The sequence below is a fragment of the Phodopus roborovskii genome, unplaced genomic scaffold (assembly GCF_943737965.1).
Source record: "Phodopus roborovskii unplaced genomic scaffold, PHOROB, whole genome shotgun sequence".
NCBI lineage: Eukaryota > Metazoa > Chordata > Mammalia > Rodentia > Cricetidae > Phodopus > Phodopus roborovskii.
Window position 1 is genome coordinate 2,547,264 of NW_026126487.1, and position 21,377 is coordinate 2,568,640.

The 21,377-nt window shown below is 43.7% G+C and overlaps 1 protein-coding gene across 2 annotated transcripts in view; it reads left to right on the top strand.

Moving 5' to 3' along the window:
- Fto (FTO alpha-ketoglutarate dependent dioxygenase) overlaps window positions 1-21,377 on the top strand; it is a 345,911-nt gene that overhangs the window by 179,854 nt on the left and 144,680 nt on the right. For both annotated transcript variants that reach the window (XM_051195118.1, XM_051195117.1), the window contains exon 8: window positions 20,147-20,271. In XM_051195118.1, coding sequence (XP_051051075.1) covers window positions 20,147-20,271 — 125 coding nt within the window. The remainder of the gene's footprint in view (window positions 1-20,146; window positions 20,272-21,377) is intronic.

Below are 21,377 nucleotides of genomic sequence, written 5' to 3' on the forward strand. Positions count from 1 at the left end.
GGAGAAATGTGGGAACCGCTTGAGCCTACAAGAGTATACTTTTTTTTTCCCTTTCTGTGTGAGCTGAAGTTAAGATAACTTATCCTTCTGACTTTCCCCAGAAGCCCTAGGATAGCACCTAGGTTCCCATCTATCATTGTTCCATTCTCTTCTAGAAGTCAGTAAAGGGTTATATTAAATTATAATTCCAGTTCAACTGGTATCTACTAAAAGGACACAGTGTCCAGATATGGACCCAGTTCAAACCAATAGTCATTAAATTTTTTTTCAGTTTAATGTGTCAAGCTCATTGTGGAGTGTGTGTGTTAAGCAAACAGAGACATGATGTGTGGGATGCCAAACATATGGTCCAACAGGGTAGTAGGAGAGCATATGCTAGACAGAAAAATTTGAAGATTTCATAGAAGAGGCCCTGCCTTTGGGGTGTACCTCAGTGGATCAAAAGGAGAGATTTGGTGAGTTCTGAAGAGGAGAGATGAGGCCATTTTGGAAAAAGCATAGGGAGCAGGAGGGCATGAAAGAAAAGAACACATATCTAGTACTTAGCGTAGCAGAGAGGGAAAGGAGGAAGCACACACCTAAAACAAGAGAACCAGCCTTGAACAACATGCTTATGTGATTGACCTTTGTTTTGGGGACTTGGGTGGGAGTTGGAGTCAAAGTAAAACGGCAACAGCACAATGGATAAGCTTCAGAGAGGAGAGGCTGGCCATGAAGACCTATTGCAACAAATTTCCATGACAGCTAACAAAGGCAGCAAGTGAAGGAACACAACGCAGGATCAATTTAGTTTTGTATTTTATAGGTAAGAGAAACCTCACCATCAATTGTTTAATAACCCTGAGAGACGAGGAAAATGACAGCTGTAGAAAATGGATGGATAGATGATTATTTCATGTGCCACACTGAAGAACACACGACTAGCCAGCAGAGTGTCAACAAGAACTGAAGATACTGGTCCAGAACCCACAGAGGCCATCAGAGCCTAGTGAACACTTGACTATTTGGCCAGTGTCTACAGTGGACATGTATCATTGCCTACCATGTACCAGGCATGATCTTTTTTGTTAACTCGTGTGGAAGCACCAAACACATGGCAGTCATCTACACTCAGATAGAAGCTATGATAAAGGAAATGAGAAAGAGAAGGGAAGTTAAATAAAAAACAAAAACAAAACCACTCAGTGAGGTGAAGTATAGGGTGTATCTAGCATAAGCAGCCAGTGAAGTGACCTGACTGGCAGCCACAGTTGTGGTAGATGTGAGCAGAGAAGTCAAGGGATTAACAGTGTCAAACCCCTGAGAGAATGAGAATGAGCCACTGTCACAGTCAGCATGGGAAGAGTGCTAGGCGTGTCAGAAGATAAGGTGGGGAGATGGTGAACCTCAATAGGATTCTGTGGTCTGCTTGGGGTGGGGTGGGGTGGGGTGGGGGTAGGGAGCTTCTGGAGCATTTCTCCTGCCATAATGGGTCACCCTGAGGTGCCTGCCAAGAAGCCCGTTTTATCCCTGGTGCGTTCCTGCAGAAAGAAGCCTGGGGACAAGCAGTTGCCCATAGCTGTCTAACATAGAGGTCTACCTAAAGCCTTAAACATTTTAATTCGCAAAACCATTGTTGTATTAAATCACAAATGGGAGGCAATTTAGCAATGCATCTCCAAAATTGCACCAGGCTCTGGCTGTGGCTTTGCAATTTATGTTGAAAATGAACATTGAACTCTGTGGCATAAAAAAACAGATTGTTGATTTTGTGATTAATTTGGTCTCTAAGGCCAAGGAAACTGTTGATGCTGTATATCAGTTATAAAGTTGTGGTAAAATTTGTGGAGCAAAATGAAAAATCAATATCGTAACTACAGGATAGCTCTCTTAAAATCCAAGGTGCGTTTTGTTGCAAATTACATGGAAGAAACTGACCCCCAAAGGGACAAACCTACCTTCATTTTTTTTCACAAGTGTATATCTAGGGTAGAAAGGCAGAGGGAAAGGTTGGGTGTTATTACAGTGTTGCTGGGGGTACTAGGAGAAAGATCAAATTGTTGCAATTTAGAGTAAAACCTCACTTACAGTTATGTGTGTCCTGAGGCAACCTCAAGGAGTGATCTCTCTCAGATGGATGTGCACTCAGAAGCCAGGATGCCTGGGTCACGCTTCAGCCTCCGCTAATCTGCAGACTGGTAGCATATCCATCTCTTCCTCTCCCCCAGTCAGTGTGGGGGTCTTAGGTTAATACTTACAGGTACCTTGGCATTCTTCAGTGAGAAGAGAAGAGCATCTTCCTCCAGCATGCTATGACTAAGACATCGAAGGCATTTGTTCTCCAGTCTTAGAAGTGGAGATATACTTTTTTGTTAACCTGTTTAGAAGCCAGTATAAGGCATTCTTTTCTTATCTAGCCTTTTGTTTTAGCAAAAGAGAATGATCTCTGTTTGTCCTGGCAAATGAGTCATCCTCATATTTCATCAGACTCGCAGACTCATTGGTGGGACAGAGAATGCCCAGGGTCATTAGTTGGCAATTGTGTTCAGATGAAGAGAGCCATTCTGTAATTCCAACTGCCCAGATTTCTGACCTAGGCAAACTTGGCAACCAGATTCTTGGCTTCATCTGCCATCCTTAGACTCGGAGTTCATCTGTGGTTAGGGGATGAGGAGGAGTCAGCTTTAGGAAGGAAGTATTGATGAAATGCCAGTGGCTGTTGTCATTGCTTTCAGTGAACTTGCCTCAAGTGGCCCTTGGCAAGGGCTTCTGTCCCATGTGATTTAGGATGGTTGAGTGCTCAGTTGCCTTGGATATGTGGGCAAAGGTGGCTATTTCTTTCCCATCTCTTTTGCTTTCCCTCCTTCCATTTGAAGCAGTGAATTGTGTGCTTTTAAAAAATAATAATAATAATACCAAGATTAATACAGCCATGTTTAGTTAATCTTTATCATCTCCCTTAGGAGCTAACTCTTCAAAAAGGGATGCTTTTGTATTTGTAGGGTGGTGGTAACTGCTTCACTGTTTGAACCATCTCCAAAAACTAATGAATAAAAGTGCGGTGTATTTGATGAGTCAGAGGTCAGGAAAATGTCCTTGTCTCTGATGAGGCTCTTAGAGTTAGACACAGTGAACTTCAGGGATTAAGTAGACCTTAATCTCAGAAGAAAACCCTGGAGCATGGACCAACCTGCTAGAGATGTTGTAGATCTTGCAGACCATGTAGGTTTTCTGTTAGGAGCAACATCAAAGCTGGTGACTCTAGAGATTGAAGTGTGTTTGACAAGCAAACCTTGCCAGTCCCCTGCTCCTAACTGCACTTGGCTTGTTGTTCCCTGCCAATGCTTCAGTCCAGAGCAACATCCTATCCTCCTCCAAAGCAGGAAGCATAGCCCTCTCCAATCCAGAGCCTGCCACCCTGCATTGCCCCTATAAAGCCCTTGTGGGTCAGCATCTGTGCCTTAGCCATCAGCATTGTCCTGCTGCAGTGGGGACAACACCTTCCCACAGCCACTTCCCAGGCCCTCTCTTATTTGTGGAAGAATTTCAGAGTGTTTTGCTGACTCCAAAAAAGATCAAACAACAGGAAGACAGGGGTGTTCCCTCAGCATGGACAAAGGACTTAGTCTTTCGCGTTAGAATTTCTGTTTTCTCTGATGTCTCAGAGAAATACACTCCCATATTTTTGTTAATTGTTTGCCTGTTTCCAACTGTGATGGGACTGTCTCAACACATTCTCGTCTGTAAACTAGAAGTAAGCGACAACAAAGACTGCCTGCCTTTCTGATTAATCATTGTGAAGCAAGATAAAACTGTTTTTCAGTAATATCTTTTTCTAGAAAGTAAGTTATGATAGCATTTTGCTTTTCAGGCTAAAAAACAAAACAAGGGGGGAAAGTTTCTAAAGTGAAGGACCCCTACTTCTTACCGGGAGACTCTTGGACCCAGCCTTTAGCTACTCCTTGGGATGCGCGGATACAAATGGAGGACAGATTGGAAAGGCGAATGTTTTCGAGGGGAAACACTGTGCCATAAGATCTCATTAGTGGAAAGTGCTTTGTGCTTAAAGATAAGGTCGTTCTGGTGGAAGGCTGGCAATGGTGAATGGTAGGGGACTCACTAAAATATCTTAAATGGTCTCTCTTAAGCATGTAGCATCCTTAGAGGTCAGACAGAGCCGAAACTTGAACAGCTGTACAACAAGGCTCTAAGATTGTCTTTAATTGTGTCCCCTTTCTCTAACAGCAGTAATTCTTGTTTATATTGTCAAGAACCTTTCCACTGAGCACAAGCACACCATACTCGAAGGTCAAATGCTTAACCCTTCTGCATGGTTACAATGAAAATGGACGCTTTTGTTTTCATTAATGTATACCCCAGCCACGGATACAGGGAGAATGGGGGCCCCAAGCTTTCACCAAGCTGAAGTAACTTATTGTAAAAGACCCACAAAGGGGGCATATTTCTGTTTCCACACAACACTTGTTTAGCCTTTGCCTTGTGCATCCAACCACAAAACAGTAGGATCATTTATCAATGGGCAGAATTTTTGGGTACCATTTTGTTCCTTTGACCTCTGTTACTTTTTACTGACCCAACCAAATTGCTTAAAAATTTTCCCTTTCTGTTGTCCGTGTTTAAAGCCGCTTAATGTCTCTGAAGTGGTCCCCTTTCTCTTGAGCACTTTAGACTCCTGCTCACCACAGCACCTGTTACTGTAGTGGACCATGAAATCGCAAATGTCATGCAGCTCTTATTGACTGATAATTCTTTATTAAATATAAATAGAGTATCCTCCAGTGTCTGGGCAGATGCACATGTGCCCACAGAGACCCATGTATTGATTTGTGGAGGCCAACCAGGAAAGGAGTTTGGAGTATTTGTTTGTTTGTCAGGCAAGAGATTTTTTTTTTTTTTTTCTCAAGAGTTAACCAAAGCTCAGGGGGCTAGTTCAGCAAACATTAAATATGAGCCTCAAACATGAAGGCCTCTTTGTTACTGAAACAAAAATACCGCAGCAGGTGGTGGACTCGAACACAGGAGGGAGGAGGAGGTTCAGTTGTTGCCCATTTTTCTAATCCTTTCAGAATACCCATTGTCCAGACCCCAAATTGAAACTGTTCCTGCTCAGTCTCATGGAGACAAGTTTAGCATGAAAGGCTGCGCCCGCTGATGCCTCTCCACACTGGTTTCATCTTTGGGTATGGAGTGTATCGTCACCAAACAAGACAGGAGAGGCAATTATCTCCCAAAGATGAGCCAATAATACCTGCTTATCAAAGCATGAAACTGTTGTTACTGTGGCAAGTTAGAGTGCAGTGGGAATGCAGGCCATCGGGTGCTTCCAGTATATACATCCAGGCAGAAATGTGCCTTTTGTTGTCCTTGGGGGCTCTCAAAGCAAGTGTGTGCAAACCCCAGGAGCCCCCTACAGGGGGTGTAGCTTTTAAAGGGGCTAGGTTGTAATATTTAAGAGGTCTTTGCTTTTCCTTAAATTGGACCTCAGGATACCCTGGGTAGGTTGCATTAAAAGATGAGCCAAAGGGCAAAGGCAGGCTCCCAGACAAGTTCCTATTGCTGCTTGTGATGAAGGCACCCAGGATCCATTCATGTGCGGAGCCCTTCTGTATTCCCATTGAGCCACCCATAATTGTTTCTTTGATTCCAAATCACAGTTGGGACTGTTGAAGAAAATGAATGCAGTGTAATGGTAGTTTTCTTTTATAAATCTTTGAGACGTCTGGAGCTGAAAATCATGTTCCCCAAAACTTCAGACACAAATCCTAATAAGTGACAGATGCTCCACACAAAGTGCTGTGTGAACACTGGATGCTCTTTTCCTGCCAGAAGGAAGCTGCATTTTTGCCGCTTCAGCTGCACGTTTGGTCCAGTGAGAGCTGTGGCTGGTGATGCTAAAATTATGAACAGAATTGCAGCTGCCAAGTGGGAGCTCTGTCTCTCTCTCTGTCTCTCCCCCTCTCTTTCTCTCTTATGTGTGTGTGTGTGTACATGTGGTGCTTGGATGGAACCCTGGGCTTAGCACGTGCCATTCAAACACCTTACTACTGAGCTACTCCCCAGCCCATCTAAGGTGGAGCTTGAGATAGGATTTCAGTATGTAGTCCAGAATTACCTTAAACTCAAGATCCTCCCTCCCTCCCTAGTACTGCTCCACCACACCAGCTCCACACTTGATGACTTTATAGCCTTTCATATAATAACAGTGTGTTGAAGTTAGTGTTTCTAATGATACGTGTATCTTTCATGTACAACGTTTAAAATGTGAGAAAAGGTGAAAAACCCCTAAATTATTTTTTATCACTTTTAGCCTTTCAAGTAACAACCTAGAGTAGTTGTATGCACACCTGAGGATCTTTCCTTTCTCTGTTAAGTGGTGTTTGTTGTAGTCACTTTTAACCCAGTGTGGCACAGTGGGATCTCCTGGGAAGAGCCTCCCAGTGATGACTACCTTGATCAGATTGCATGTGGACACACCTGTGATGCACTTTTCTTAACTGGGTAAACTGAGGTAAGAAGACCCACCCTGAGTGTGGGCAGCACAGTTTCAAGGGCAGGGCCCTGAACTAAGTGGCAAAAGTGAACTCAGTCATTTCTGCTCTTGACTAAATGTGACCAGCTACTGCAAGTTCCTGCCTGCAGTACTGTTGTGCCACGTGGAATTGTGAGCCACATAACGCTGTCTCCCTTTAAGTTGCATTCTTCAGGGTGGTTTCTTCCAACAAAAGGAAGGGGAACTAGATCTGTATGCAAGTAAGACAGTCAAGGAGAGAGCCCTTGCTCCCACTGGTACAGGCTGTTACTGAGACTGGACACTTACTGAAGCCTAGCATCATTCCGCACGGTCTTCCTTACCATTGCCACTCCTCCTCTGGCTCCTGGGCCAGTGTCAACACCCTGAACCTGGGTGTCACCACATGCGGAATAAGTTTGCTCATGCTACTGACCTACACAGATAGTTGTGGGGTTTAATGGGCTGTTACGTCATGCATCAGTCCTGCCCAGATGTGTAATTTGAGCTGTTACATAATGCTTTTGTTTTATTACCATTTGTTATTATTGATGATTATGAGCAATATGAGCATGTGGGGTCAGAAGGCCCCTTTATGGAGTATGTTCCTTCCTTACACTTTAATATGGTTTGGGGGTGGAACTTTCAATTCAGATACGTAAACCTTTGCATCATATCCCTTCACTCGCTAAGCCAGGTCCTGTGTCTTGGTTTCTTATCTGTAAACTGTGGTGATGATTAAGATAAAACCATTTTTGCTGAATTATTTCACCAAATTGTCCTGGGGATTTAAATTGGGAATGTGGGAGAAATGACCAGGACAAGATGTGGCAGTTGGTGAATGTCCAATAACTGGTATTTACTGTTATCAACCCCTTTCTGGTAAGACTTGCATAGCAACCATATGTTGTAGTTGTTCTTTTCATGCCCACTAGTAACACTTTAATAAGTAAAATCTGCATAAACTGCCAATTAACAGGTACTGGAGCTCTGCTAGACTATTCTGTCACACAGCTAACTGGGTATGTGTTACGTGTTTACACTCAGCCCTGGGATACAGTGCTTAGACCTTCTCAAAATCAAATCAACAGCAAACAAATGAGTTATTATAAACAGAAGTGTGTGAAAGTGTACCTGCCTGTCTGTCTCTGTGCACCCTCCGTTCGGTGAGTCCATGTGCGGCACCTCGAGGACGCCATAGATGGTGCTGCTCACAGATAAGGGCTGCATTTGATTGAGTGGATCTTTTCCGAGGACAAATATGGCAACTGCTCATGACATCATCCCTAGATTGTCTGGAGCTTTAAAAATCACATTGTCAATAGCCACTTCATTATAGTGGGCCAGAGTTTTCACTTTGGGAACCTTAAGAAAAATAAGGTAGTTGAGGATGGCTAGATTTTTGTGGTGACATGTTCTTACAGGTCTACGTTTTAGTTTCTGTTGTCATGATCAAACGAGAAGACTAGTGCTTAGCTGGTTAGTGTCATATGGCTCTGCTGACGTTATGATACTCAGCCAAGAGGACATTGTAATAGAGCGGAATCATACTTCATGAATCAGAATCTATCCTAAAAGCTTAATTAAGCACCTTAATGTCACCCTCACTCACCCTCCACCCTGTCTATGTAGCTCCTGGTGCCTAAGTATTGTGACCTTTTGCTATCTACCGAGTATCAGAGACTCAGCTACCATTCCTCACACGGAAGGTTCCTTTGCTCTGTATTCTGTGTGACTACTATAAAGTGTTCTGAGCCTGTGTTTGTATATCTGATTGCTCATCATGCCTCAGCTCCTTCACTCAATTTTTATGTTTGGTGGGTTATTTAACTCAGTTAAGCTTCATCATCTCATCCATAAAGTTTCCTCATCTATAAAGATATGGTAAATGACTGCTTTGCACACTGGCACAATTAATATAATGTAAGAAGGCATCTTGCAGTATACAAGTAAGTAGAGACCTGTGTTGGCCTCTGTCCTCTTGAGTTAGATATGGGGCTCAGCTGCTTACTTATAGAAGAAATTGGACAAATTATAAACCTTTCTGAGCCTCAGTTTCTTTCCTCAGTAAATGAAGCACTGTAATTACCTTCCTCTTTTAGACTTACTAGGATTCAGAGATGCAGAGCACATGAGCAGCGCCTGGCATGCAGAACGTGCTGGGTGATGTGCCCATGTATCATCATCACTGTCACTGCTTAGACAGAACCAAGCATCACTAGATACCGATTATCTACGAGATATGCACCATGAATACCAAGGAAGAGGCACAGGGAACAGCATAAGGTGTGGTTTCATCTTCACTGCTAACTTGACTGGATTTGGAATCACCTAGGAGACACACCCCTAGGAGACCAACAAGATGTTTACAGAGAAGGTTATTTGGGAAGGGAAGGCACCTTGAGTGTGAGTGCAATGTCATCCCATGAGCTGTAGCCCCACTGTAAATAAGAAGGAACAAAGGAAGAAGCTAGCTGGGCACAAGCCTCTGTCTCTGCTTCCTGACTGCGATGCAATGTGACTAGCCACTTTATCTTTCTGCCACCATGACTGCCCACTATCGTGGACTGTGTCTTCTGAGACCATAATCCAAAACAAATCCTATCCCCTTAAGTTGCTTTTAGTCGGGCATTTGGCCATAGCAACAAGGGAAGTCACTAACACAGAAAAGACTCAGTGCTGTAATTGGCCGATGTGCTTCTCTAAATTTCAGTAGCAGAATTCTAGGGTGAAAGTGGTAGCTGGCACATATTATCATGTAACACACAGTAGCATTGCTCCTCTAGGGACCTAATGTAGACAAGATGAATCCCGTTGGATCCCTGAGGGAAGGACAGTAACTCCTCTCATTTTCAGGTAGGTAAACTGAGACCAGAAAGGAGAAATAATTTGCCTGTGGCCAGCTTGTCTGCTGTAAGACAATTGCCACTGCCTTTGCCCTTCTTCCCCATACTAAAGTCCCACTGAGGGCATATCTGAAGCATCACCAGCCATTATTATTTCTTCTGCAGCCCTGAGTTGAGTACCCACTCACCAGCTTTGAATGCATGCGTGCATGTCTGTCTGTCTATTGCTCTGTTTGTGGGTGGGGGGGGGCTCTGTCTGCTGAATATCCATAAGCACTTTGAACTGCCTGTCTCTAAAACTGAACTCTCCTGTAGCTTGGCAGAGTAACTGACCATCTCAGTTTCCACCTTTAACAGAGACTCCTCTCACGTGGTGATAGCTACTTTAAATGAGATAGCATGGGTGAAATGCCCCTCAGCCTGGCAGGAAGATGCATTTGGTAACTGTGCCTCTTGCCCTTAGTGCCATTGTGGGACTAGTTCTCCAAGCCTGAGGGCAGCAGGAAGGCCTCTGGCTTCCCTGTCTGTCCCAAGCCGTTAAAATTTCCACTGGGGCTTTGGCTTGGATGTCACAGAGAGAATGGGTGAGTGGAAGGGGGAGGGGTGGAGAGATACAAAGAGTGAATGATAACAAAGAGCCTTTTCTGCTTCAGCTCTTGTGTAGAAAACATATGTTCAGTGATGCAGGCAGCAGTTGGGTTAAAGACACACGGTAGGGCTGCAGACAAAGGGCCCGCACTCTGCCTGCATTCACAGAGCATCTAAACAGATTCGCTTGTCTCACTAGTTAGGGACTGAGCTGTCAGCTGGATCCTCTTGCAAGTGTGATTTCTTTTTCCAGTTCCCTTTCAAAAGCCTCCTCCCCTCTCCCCCAATGTTTTACACTTCATATAATCCAGTGTGCATGACAGACCACTTCGGTCTTTGTGCTCTTGATGTTTAGGGGAAGACGGGAACAAACCTGATGGAGAGCTTGGTTGGGTAGCTTTCGCTTGCCTAGGGACTGGAGGGTGCACAGCCACCGTTAGGTCAGACATCATCAGCGACCAGTCCCTTAGTGCTTGATGTAGTTAACCACTGCTTCTCCTTCAATGAGCAGTTCAGCCATGAACAGATTAGTACAGCAATGAGTCTTACAAGTGGCGGCTGGGAATTGGGGGCGTGTGTGTTGTGGGGGGCGAGGTTGGGAGAGTTCTTGCTTTTATTTATAGGGTGAATAGCTTTCAGTGAAAAGACAAATGACCTCTACAATAATTGGGAAGAAGTCAGCTGCCATTCCAGCATTCATGATGGGAAATATATAGGCATGGCCATGCTTACTTTTAGATTCACATGATGTTTTATGCTGTAGGTTAATTCCTTCATTTTCTGTGCTGAAACTTCTGCAGCTACGGTGGGCTTATTTCCATGGTTAATGTCTTAGAAACACACATCTTGTGTGTATGGATTAGACATAACACTTTTATTTGTAATATATTAAGGATACTGTTGCAGTTCCTATGTACTAGAGAGTAATGAATCAGCACACTACTCACTGGGCCACTAAATATCTCTTGGTCGTTTTTCACCCCCTATAAGAGGGCAGGTGAAAGTTGACAAAGAGAGAATTATCATCATACTTTATAGAATATACTAAAATTCAATGAAATAAGATTGTTTTATGGTGGCAAGTGAGACTCCATATGTCTGTGAAGACATCTTGGTTTGTATTTTCCTGGCCGTATTCTTTAGTCTATTTCCATGCTAGTGGTTCTTTCCCTTTTCTGCTCTTGCTGTTTTCCTGGTTGAGTTGCTTGTTCTGGAAAGTGCCAGTGTATTCTAGCAAAGAAGCGGTAGTCCCTTTGGCTTGCATCTATAAAACAGCCTGGGAGCTCATTTTAGCAATGGAGGCAATTACAGTCCTGCTAATGAATAGGCAGTCAAACTCTATGGTATCTTCCAGTAGGAGGGTAATTACAGAATCTAAAACTACATCGGACAAAACAGGCCATGTAAATATTTTCTAGCAGGAAGTGTCAACCAAGTCATCACCACCAACATGTGTCACAGCTAACAGAAGCAACAACCAAGTGCATTATCATTTTACCATCCGCCTTTGAAACAAACTCCCTGGAAGGAGGCTGCCGTGGAAACGTGTGCAGGGCTGCAGAGGACAGCAGGTGAAGCTGGGGGTAGAGTTGCTCCGTTGCTCCCAGTGTGGCAGTCTCCCCTTGCCAGGCGCAGCATGTCAGCACACATAGCAGAACAAGGGAGTGAATTGATGCTCGTGCCCATGTTGAGTGGTCTTATTGTGGAGTGGTGGGAAGGAGGGAAGGATCGGAGAAGTGTGTCGGAGGCACCCTCCTCCTGGGGAGCTGCAGTTTGCTCTTGCTTTCAGTGCCATCCCTGCCATGGCTCCAGGGCTGTCTTGCTGAGAACAATTAAGCTGTGCCTTTCACCTCGCTATGAATCAGCTTTATTAGGTAGACAGTACTAACAGCGATGAAGAGCAGACTCCTGGCATAGGCCAATCTTTTAGGCTACATGGAAAACACAAGGAAAGAAGAACAGTGATTTTGTAAACTCTGTAAAGGTTTAAAAAAAAAAAAAAAAAAAAAAAAAAAAAGAAGAAGAAGAAGAAGAAGAAGAAGAAGAAGAAAGAAAGGCAGTCAGTAAGTATATAAGTACGCGGAGCCTAGAAATCAAATCCCATTTCATCATAAGAAGCTGTTGTTTCAGTGGCGGTAGTTAATGTACTGTATGTGAAAGATTTAAGGCTAGCTGGAAAGCCTGGCCTCCGCTCTATTAGGCTGCTATTGAAAAGCCAGCGGTGGAACTCCAACTAGGTGCTCTGAGGTTTCTTAATGGGCTGTCGGGGGCAAGACACCAGGGCAGTGTGCTGTACTGGCTCTTTCCTGTGCATTAAAATACAGGGCCAAGCGATCACACACACAAGTATGAATTACTTGATGCTTCCTCTGTTCCATATGGCCAGCCATGTCTTTGGCAATTAATCATGGACCAAATCGGCCACGGGCCCTCTGAAGCACTGAAGTCAACACTGAGTTGTACCTGTGCCAGTGGGGGCAGTGGGGTTGCGGTGTGAAATAGAAGGATGGGGGTGGCCGGCACCAAGGCCCTGGCAGCTGGCTTCTATAAACAACACATTTCTCCTTCTTCATCTTCACCTGCGCCCCCTCTTTCTTTGTGTTCTCTTCTCTTTTCTCTCTCTTTCTCTCATCCCCTCCCTCTTCTTTCTTCCTCTTCTCTCGCTTCTTCCTTGCTCCACTTTTCCTCCTCCCTAAAGGAGAAAACAGGAAGTAAGCAGAAGCTCAGCCTCTTCCTTCCCCGCCATCCGAAACACTGTGGTCACCATAGGAGTGGGGTCCAGCTTGCAAACACTACCCTGATATCCCAGGTGAGGCACACATAAAGGTCATCGCCCACAAGGCCTCACCAGGAACTTCAACATGGTAGCCATGGAGCGCGAGACCACCCTGAAATGCTGGGCCATGCTAGGCAGGGAGCAGATGAGCTGCAGTGATTTCTCTCCTAGCAGGACAGGAAAGTACAGACACTGTGTGTGCACTGTGGAAGAAAGTAAGCCTCCATTCTCAGTCATAAGGACTTTAAGATTTTTGTTTTGTTTTTAAATTGGTATCCATGTCCACCTTTCTGGTGATTTTTCCCAAATCCTTTTTATATATGACAGTTTCTAACACTGGTTAAGCCACATTGCGCTGACCACTTATGTAGCCAGTCACGTTGAGTCTTCACAGCAACCTTAGGAATACCTTGCTATCACTTATACCCCTTTGGAATTGAAGAGACTCATTTAAGGGTCATTTCTCCACAGTTTTCTCCTCAAACATTTTCCATTAGTCTCCTCAACTTCCCAGCTCTCTGACCCACAGATGAACATTGTGGTGGACGCATTTGCTGAACTCTCCATTTAAATGAGATGAGTCTTGGAGACAAACTGAACCAAGTGTGCCTTTGGGTGGGAATGAAAGGCTTCATTGTTGGCAGCCTCTTAAGACTCCTACCTTTGGATTCCCCCACCCCAAGACAGTCAGCTTATCTCCCTCTTGCCTTGAGGGGAAGGGACCAAAGACAGCTGCCTCCTGGAGTCCAGTAGAGGTGGCACCCACTGGTGTGGCTTGGTGTTATCTCTTAGCGGAGGTCAACCAGGATGTGTTTTCTCAAATTCAGGAAACAGGGGAAAGAAAGTTTTAACATTGTGTAAACATCGGCACCCCCAAAATCTCTTGCTTCCAGAGAGGGAGATAAAGGAGGCAACGGGGCTGAGAGGAATGTTTATTTGTTCTGCTGAGCTGTAGATCCAAGAGCGGGGGAGATCTTTGGTGGTGCCCGTCCAGTTTAGAAAATGTGAAGGCATCACTCAGCATTGAGCTTCGGAGGCCACACAAAAGAGCCATCTTGAGCTGACAGTCAGTAAATGAAGGAAGACCTGAGATCGACCTCTCTTTGATGGGACTAAGGCTATCTCAGTGGGTTCAGAACCTTTCTTCTTAAAGGGGGAGGGGATGGAAGAAAAGAGGAAAGGAAAAAGGACCCCTGGACTTTTGAAGAGGGAAGGCTGGTTGGATTTTTGACAGTGCTGATGTGGGGAAATAGCCTTCCTGGCTGATAACATCTGAAACCAAGTTTCTTCACAAGTTGAACCTTAGCCCTCAGTATCACTAGGAGCATAGCTTTGTAATTTGTGAGTGCATGGGGGAAACACAGTCCTAACAGAAGGCCGCTGTGAGTGTATAGGGCGTAGTATTTGGAGGGCTGTTTTCCACATGACGACAGTGTTAGTTCTTTGGTGGTGGTAAGGAAGGGAGCTGGGAAGCAGAAAAATCTGTGGCTCTGGGATCCTGGTGTTGGTATTTTAAAATTACAAGAATGCCCAATGTAAATAAGCTAAGCAGAGGCATTATCGGCCATATCTGTGGAATGCCGTTCCATCCCCCTATATATCTGTGTGTCCTTAAGCAAAAGTTCTCTGACTTTTGGGTGGTAGATTTAACGTGAGTTCTGGGATTCTAGGCTGATCAGAACTGTTACTCCGTGTCAAGAGATGACCAGAGGAATTCATGGCTTAAATTGAATTATTAGTGATGAGTGCATGTACTTTCTTCCTTTTCAGCTTAGGACTCCTCTCTGAAAGCCTGTATGTACCAAATTTGGCATGTGTACTCATATGCACACTCATTATTAGGCATGTTAAAAGTTACTGAATGTAACTATGTGCACAACAAAAATTAATTGAGTTCTGTTTTAATTTAATTACTTAAAATCTTTTCAAAGAAGAATGGAATATAAACCCAAAATTCAAGATTGCTTAGAATCTCAGTTTTTCTCCCTCCTTTTTCTCCCTGTTATGAGTTTTTTTATTCTTTTTGTTTGTTTGTTTTGTTTTTGTTGTTTTTGCACTTGTTTTATACATGTAGACTTAAGGGAGAAGAGACTAAAGGCTACGTGGAATTCTTAGTGTCTTCAGTGTCTCCAGATTCCTAGCTGGTTTCTCTGTTGAAATGGCTTATTACTGGGTGTGTGCATGGGGAAAATGTGACATTACTACAGTGAAACAGTACTGTTGACATTCCATCCAAATGAGAAATGCCATTGGTATACATACTTTATATACTTTTTCCCCTTAATGATATCATATCAGGGTAGGTTTTACAAGCTCCTTCTTAGATGTGTCCACAGGAGCTCTTTGAATCAAAATACTCCTTTGACATCCATCTAAGGAACCACTTGCTCATACTCAGCTCACTCCAGCATACCACTGGGCTTTCCTCATTCAGTGGAGTCCCTCAGAGCCCATGGGTGCATGGCATGCTGCCCTCCCAGGAGCTTTTGAAATGGACATGGAGCCTGTCTGTTCTGAAAGAGCTGCACTTGGAGAAGGAAACCTGGAGATGACTAAACACACATAATGGACTGAGATGTGGTTTAGGACATGCTCAGAGGTGGTCAGACCATCCGAGTGTGGGACAAGACTGTGGCCCACACAAGGTTTTGTTAAGGGGGTGTGGTCTGAGATGTGTCATAAGTAGGGCCCAAGGGAGTGTATCCTGCAGGTCTTTCAGGGAGTTTCTAGCAGTTTACATGGAGTAGAAGATAGCAAGAGATAAAATTGGCAATGCCAGCAGGATACCAAGGCTTCCTTTGTTTTATTTTGATTTTAGGTTTGCATTGCTTAGGATTATGAGCTTTTTAAAAATGTATTTTTTTAATCTTCTGACTTTTAACAACTAAAACATGCATAAGAAGAAATACCTTAGTTTTGTTGGGCTTTGGAGGCCAGAGTTCCTCATCTCTGAGGTTACTGTGTTTCATGGAGCGCCGGACTTCATGTAGACAACTTCACAAACCACCCCCTGGGTGAAGCTGACTAATAAGAAAGAAAGAAACTTGTTCAGACTTGCACTGTGAAAAATGAACTCCTTTCCCTCCTCCTGCCCTCTTCTGCCTCTTACTCTCCCCATCTTGAGGGACGTGTACCTGCTCAGTAAGTGTTCTGTCACTGAACTACATCCCAAGTCCCCAACATTCTCTCTTGAATTAAGAAAATTTCACAGGTGATATTGATGGCAGTTTTGAGTGCACCATATGCAGATAAGAGGTCTGAACTGCGGGGGCAGGAAGATATAGGTGTAGGAATTTAGTGCTAAGGTGAAGGGAGTATGTGCAGGGATCAGGGGAGACTAGATGATCCCAATGATGGAGCTTGTGTCATTGTGTTGATAATGATGCCACTTGTTCTAGGGTAGGATTGGTGAGAAGAGAGATAGGAGAGGAAATGAAGTTCAGACGTGGGCAGCTGGAGGCTGTGATACTGTGTTTGAGGTGTCATGTTTAAGAAGAGATAGCCAGTTGTTAGCTGCATGAGGCAGAAGCCAATGCAAAGGTAGATATGTAGATGTAGTGAGTCTACAGAGACCCCCTTAAAAGGCAAAAGAGACAAGAAAATGAAGGTTCGACCTCAGGATGGCAACAGTTGATGATCTCAGGAAGAAGATTCACCTAGGAGATGAGAAGGGATGCGCCAAGCAAGGGTTGAGCAGGAGCCTAGGAGAAAGTGGTCTCTCCAATCTGATAGGTGGAGGTCAGGGCAAGTCAGGGTCAGTTGCAAAAGTGAAAACTACTCTAGAAGGAGAGCCTTTGTACTTGGAATGTACAAAGGGATGTGCTTGTGTTCCTGGCACACTGGAGGGCTCTGGTCATGGTTGCCAGATAACTTACAAACATTTTCAAGTAGTCAACACTTTCTGGTATCCTTTTGTTTAACTAACACAAGTTTGCACATGGTAGATGAACTGAGTGTGAGATAAAACTGAACACTTAATAATCAGAATGGCAGGTGTATTGGACAACCAGTCTGTGTTTCTAGATACAGATAGAGAAGGGCCTTGGCATTGGGAGATGACTCAGATTGAACATCTAGTCCTCTTAAGAATATGCTTCGTTCATTCTTATTTGGTCATTATCCTCTCAAACTTTATTGAAAAGGAGTCTAACTCTCAAGGCATGGACTTAACCCTGTAGTTTGCTTTCCATGTTTGTGGGTGAAGGTAGAGGTAGTATGCTTTGGTTAGTAGGAGACTGTTTTTATGAAATGGAATGTACATGAGTGTTCTGTATTAGTACTAATGGAAAATACCTACTAACATTCCCCAGGTAAGTCAAGATTAAGGATCTGGGGTTCTGATTATTTTAGAAGATCATAAAGTTAATTCTTAGCAGTGAAGAGCTCCTCACGAAGCATATAATGTTCCCACAGTTTACCATTTCCATAAGTCTATCATCCATGTATGCAACAGTAATTTCTTAAGAGTCATCCATTGTTCCTTTTGTTTGCAGTACTTATTTTTCATGTTTCCTTCTCATTTATCATTTTGACAAATAGTACATTGTTAGGTGGTTAATGGGAAATGGTGGTAGATGGGGAAATGGTGGTAGATGGGGAAATGGTGGTAATAGGGAATGGTGGTAGATGGGGAATGGTGCTGGATGGGGAATGGTCGTGGATGGGGAATGGTGGTAGATGGGGAAATGGTGGTAATGGGGAATGGTGGTGGATGGGGAATGGTGGTGGATGGGGAATGGTGGTGGATGGGGAATGGTGGTGGATGGGGAATGGTGGTAGAGGGGAAATGGTGGTAGATGGGGAATGGTGGTAAATGGGGAATGGTGGTAGACCGGACAGCATCCTCTGCTTCTGTGATACTGTCTTGCCCCCTCCTGCTCTTTCCCCTCATAGAGAGTCTTCACTGTGTATGGAAAGCAAAAGCCACTGGTTACAATTGAAATGATAGTAGAGGTGAGGGCGCACTAAAGACACTTTACAAGTTATTTATTTTCACCACATGTAGAGCCTACTGGATGTGCCCGTGGTCCTTTGTTTTGGTGAAGTAACATACACATGGCATGGTAGTCCACTAGATGATGTTTTTAGGATGCTTTCAGCTTTAACTGTGTGATGTGGTGTTCCAGACAAAGGACAGAGCTGTTGCAAATAAGACATACCAAAATAAGAGTTCTTTTAGATTAAAAGCCACAGGCTAGTAGCTGCCTGAGTTTAGTTTAACTCACCATATTTCTTATTTTGCCTACATAATATTAAAAACAGTTAATGAATTCCAACATGAATAAAACCATTTAATACTCCCCTGCCAATAGGCTTGTTTGTTTGTTTTGACAATTCCAAAATTTGACCTTTTGAGCATCTCTGGACGGCAGACTTCCTGAGAGCCTGGTTGTGGCCATTTGACACAGCATGTGCTCTCATCAGGTAACTTCTGCCTCATTCTTATCATCTGTCTGGCCTAAGTGGGGCATGTCATTGATGGATCTTGGGTTGCAAACTGGAACTATCTTGGGAAAGTAAGCTTCTTCTCTGGTCTGGAGAACTGACACATGACTTGTGTGGAAGCTGATTGAGTATCCCCTGACATCATCATCTAGGATCATACATGTCTAGATCCTAGAGGCCCACGTCAGGATTCTCATCCCAGCTGGGACCCTTTAGAGTAGAGATACTGTCTCCTGCCTTAGCTTTGTACAGGCCGGAGGATTCCAGGCTAAGCTTCAGAAATAGATTCTGGTGAGTTATTTAAAAAAAAAAAAAAAAAATCAAGGCCTTATTTAAAAGATATGGGCAACTCAAAGGATTTGAAGAGGAGGACTGGCCAGTATGCTTAGGTCTAACAAGGCGCATCAAAGACAAAGAGTGCTAGAAACTAAGACCCCTGATGGGTCGCCTTCAAAAACACTCCTTTCTTCATCATCCTCTCAAGAGTCTTACATCCGAGAAAAGAGGCAGAGTGGCATGGCTCATGTCCTTATAGGGATGTGACAGTCCTCTACAGCTATGAGCAGTGAAAGAAAGGACTTCGCCTATGGGCATCTAGGTGCTGTTGCTGGAGCCAGTGTTGACAACAGAAACAATAAACGCTGCTGTACCCCCTCCTCCAGCTGGTAATGGAGATAATAAGTACACACTGTGGAACACTCAAGTGGACCAGAGGTGGATTTCAAGTTCCTGGAGAAGCAAACTGTGACTGCGCACTCCAAGTCAGCGGCTACATCAGCATCAGACACGGAAGGACGCTTCAGTCCCGCTAACCTTCGCTTTGGCCAGTCCATTAAAATCTATTTTTATAAATTCAAAGAAAAACCTGCTTCATTTCCATGTTTTTAGAACTATCTAGTTATTTGTGACTTATATTCTAGTTTATATGTGTTTATATTTGGGTACACTAGTGTTTACAAAAGAATGCTATAGAATCCCCATAAATTTCATACTGACTTGAAACTAAAATAACATTCACAGGCTGGCAAGACAGCTCAGTAGGTAAAGGTTCTTGCTGCCAAGCCTGATGGCAGAGTCAGGCTCTGGGGCCCACATGATAGAAGAGAGCCAACTTTCCTAACACCTGTGTCTACACATAGATGCATATACCCCAAAAGTAAATACATTAAAAAATATACAGGTGTGGGGCTGGAGAGTGGTGCAGCAGTTAGAGCGGATACTGTTCTTGTAGAGGAGTACAGTTGGCTCTCAGTATCCATGCCAGGCAGTTCACAGCCACCTGCTCCAAAGGGTCCAGCACCTTCCTGCACTCACTTGCATATGCCCACACACAACCAAAAAAACAAAACAAAAAATATCTAAGAGTCGATAAATACTAGTAATAGCCACAAATTTTAAAGGTGTTTATTGAGATATACTGCTCTTTCTATTATGCCCTTATTTCCTTCTTTGCCAGATCTTGATTTGCAGCTTGCAAGGGAAATGAGTGATAACACCCCCAAACTCTGACATGGGTAGAAATTGAAAGTAGTGATTCAAGAGCAAGACCATGCAGAAAGCCTCCGCGGGGTGGCAGGAGACAGGAAGTCGGAGCCTGTGTTTTCTTTGATGTTGTTGTTTTTAAAGCAAAACAAACAACTCACAGTAACTAGTCCATGAAAATCATTTCTAATAATAGCTCATGGTAGGCAATTCCATGGGAAAAAAATCGTTGGTGTGCTGCGAAAATGAGAGTGAGAAAGCATAGCGTCTGGACACGTTTCTTTAGGCAATGGTGCTTTGGAGTTTGCCCTGTGTGCCATGTACATTGATTAAACCCAGAATATATGCTGGCCATTTTTGACCATCATTTACCGTATTGATTTGTTAGCAAGGGAACTGTAATAAAAAAGCCATTGATTTACTGTCCTTATTTGCTTATGGGCTTTTTTTTATTATTAATTTTTCACTTTTTCTTTCTCTTTTGGGGATCATTTCTTCTAGACAAATGCTGTGCTTCGTGAAGTTAAAAGAGAGGGGCTCCCTGTGGAACAAAGGAATGAAATTCTGGCTGCCATCCTGGCCCCGCTCACCGTGCGCCAGAACCTGAGGAAAGAATGGCACACCAGGTTTGTGCTGCCGGGAGATGGGGTTTGTGTCCCTGACCTGGCTCAGCTTGTCCCTCTCATTTGTGGTGCCATAGAAAATGAGCACGTTGAAGACATTCTGAGCTGAAGTTAGCTTTCCTGTCCATGGTAACCTCATCAATTATAATGGTACCCGACTTTGTCCATATGTGTGTATGAATTCTCTTCAAGTGTAACATTTAGCCTGCAGGTTTGCATCTTGAGCATAATGTAGCTTAAGTACCTGATGCCCAAGCTCCCTTTCTGATCAGCAGTCTGAAGGCCAGCTTTACTATTTGGTTAGGCAGATGCCTGGGAGGTCCACCGAGTCCATTCTGCCCCTGCAAGTAACAGACTGGAAGCAGTGTATTTATCGGTCTCATCTTCAGAATTGGCTGAGTAGAAATTCCTTTTGCTTCAGCCTGGTTTCTTTGTGCGTGGAGCTACGTGTGGTTGGAAAGCTATCACTGGTGGGAGGTTTGTGTAAGCCATCACAGATGGAATGTGCTTGCAGGGGAAGTCTAGTTACCTTGATGAAAACAGTTGATGTTTGAGAGGTCAGAGCTGGCTCCTACAAATGTTGGGGTTCTCTTTATGCGTAGCTGGTAAAAATATTGAACCATCTCCACACCAGAGGGAGAGGAATCAGGAGATGATACTGTGTTTTTTCTTTTGTTGTTGTTATGTTTTGTTTTGTTTTCATGGTTCTATTTGATGCCTAGAAATGCTGTGTGCCTGGGAATCAAAGAACAATTTTATTGATGGCCATGATAGTCTCTAAAACTTCATAGAGCAGAATTTATAGTAATTGATAACTCTACTAGTAATTATAATCTTAAAAATAGATGTGTTTGAAAGGGGATGAAGACACGAGGAACATTTTCCAAGAAAGGCAGCATGAGCTGTTGCTTCTCACTGAGTATCATCTTCTTCCTCAGGGGCTGCATGATCTCTGTCTAACTCAGGCTTGTGTTAAAGGGGAGGATCACAGTTTTCAGTATTGTCCCTTTCTCACAGTGTAGTCACAGTAAATGAGCTTTCAACAGCAGTGACAAAGGGATGATTTACCATTTTAACTTTTAGTAATTAAATTTTAGATTTTTAATGTT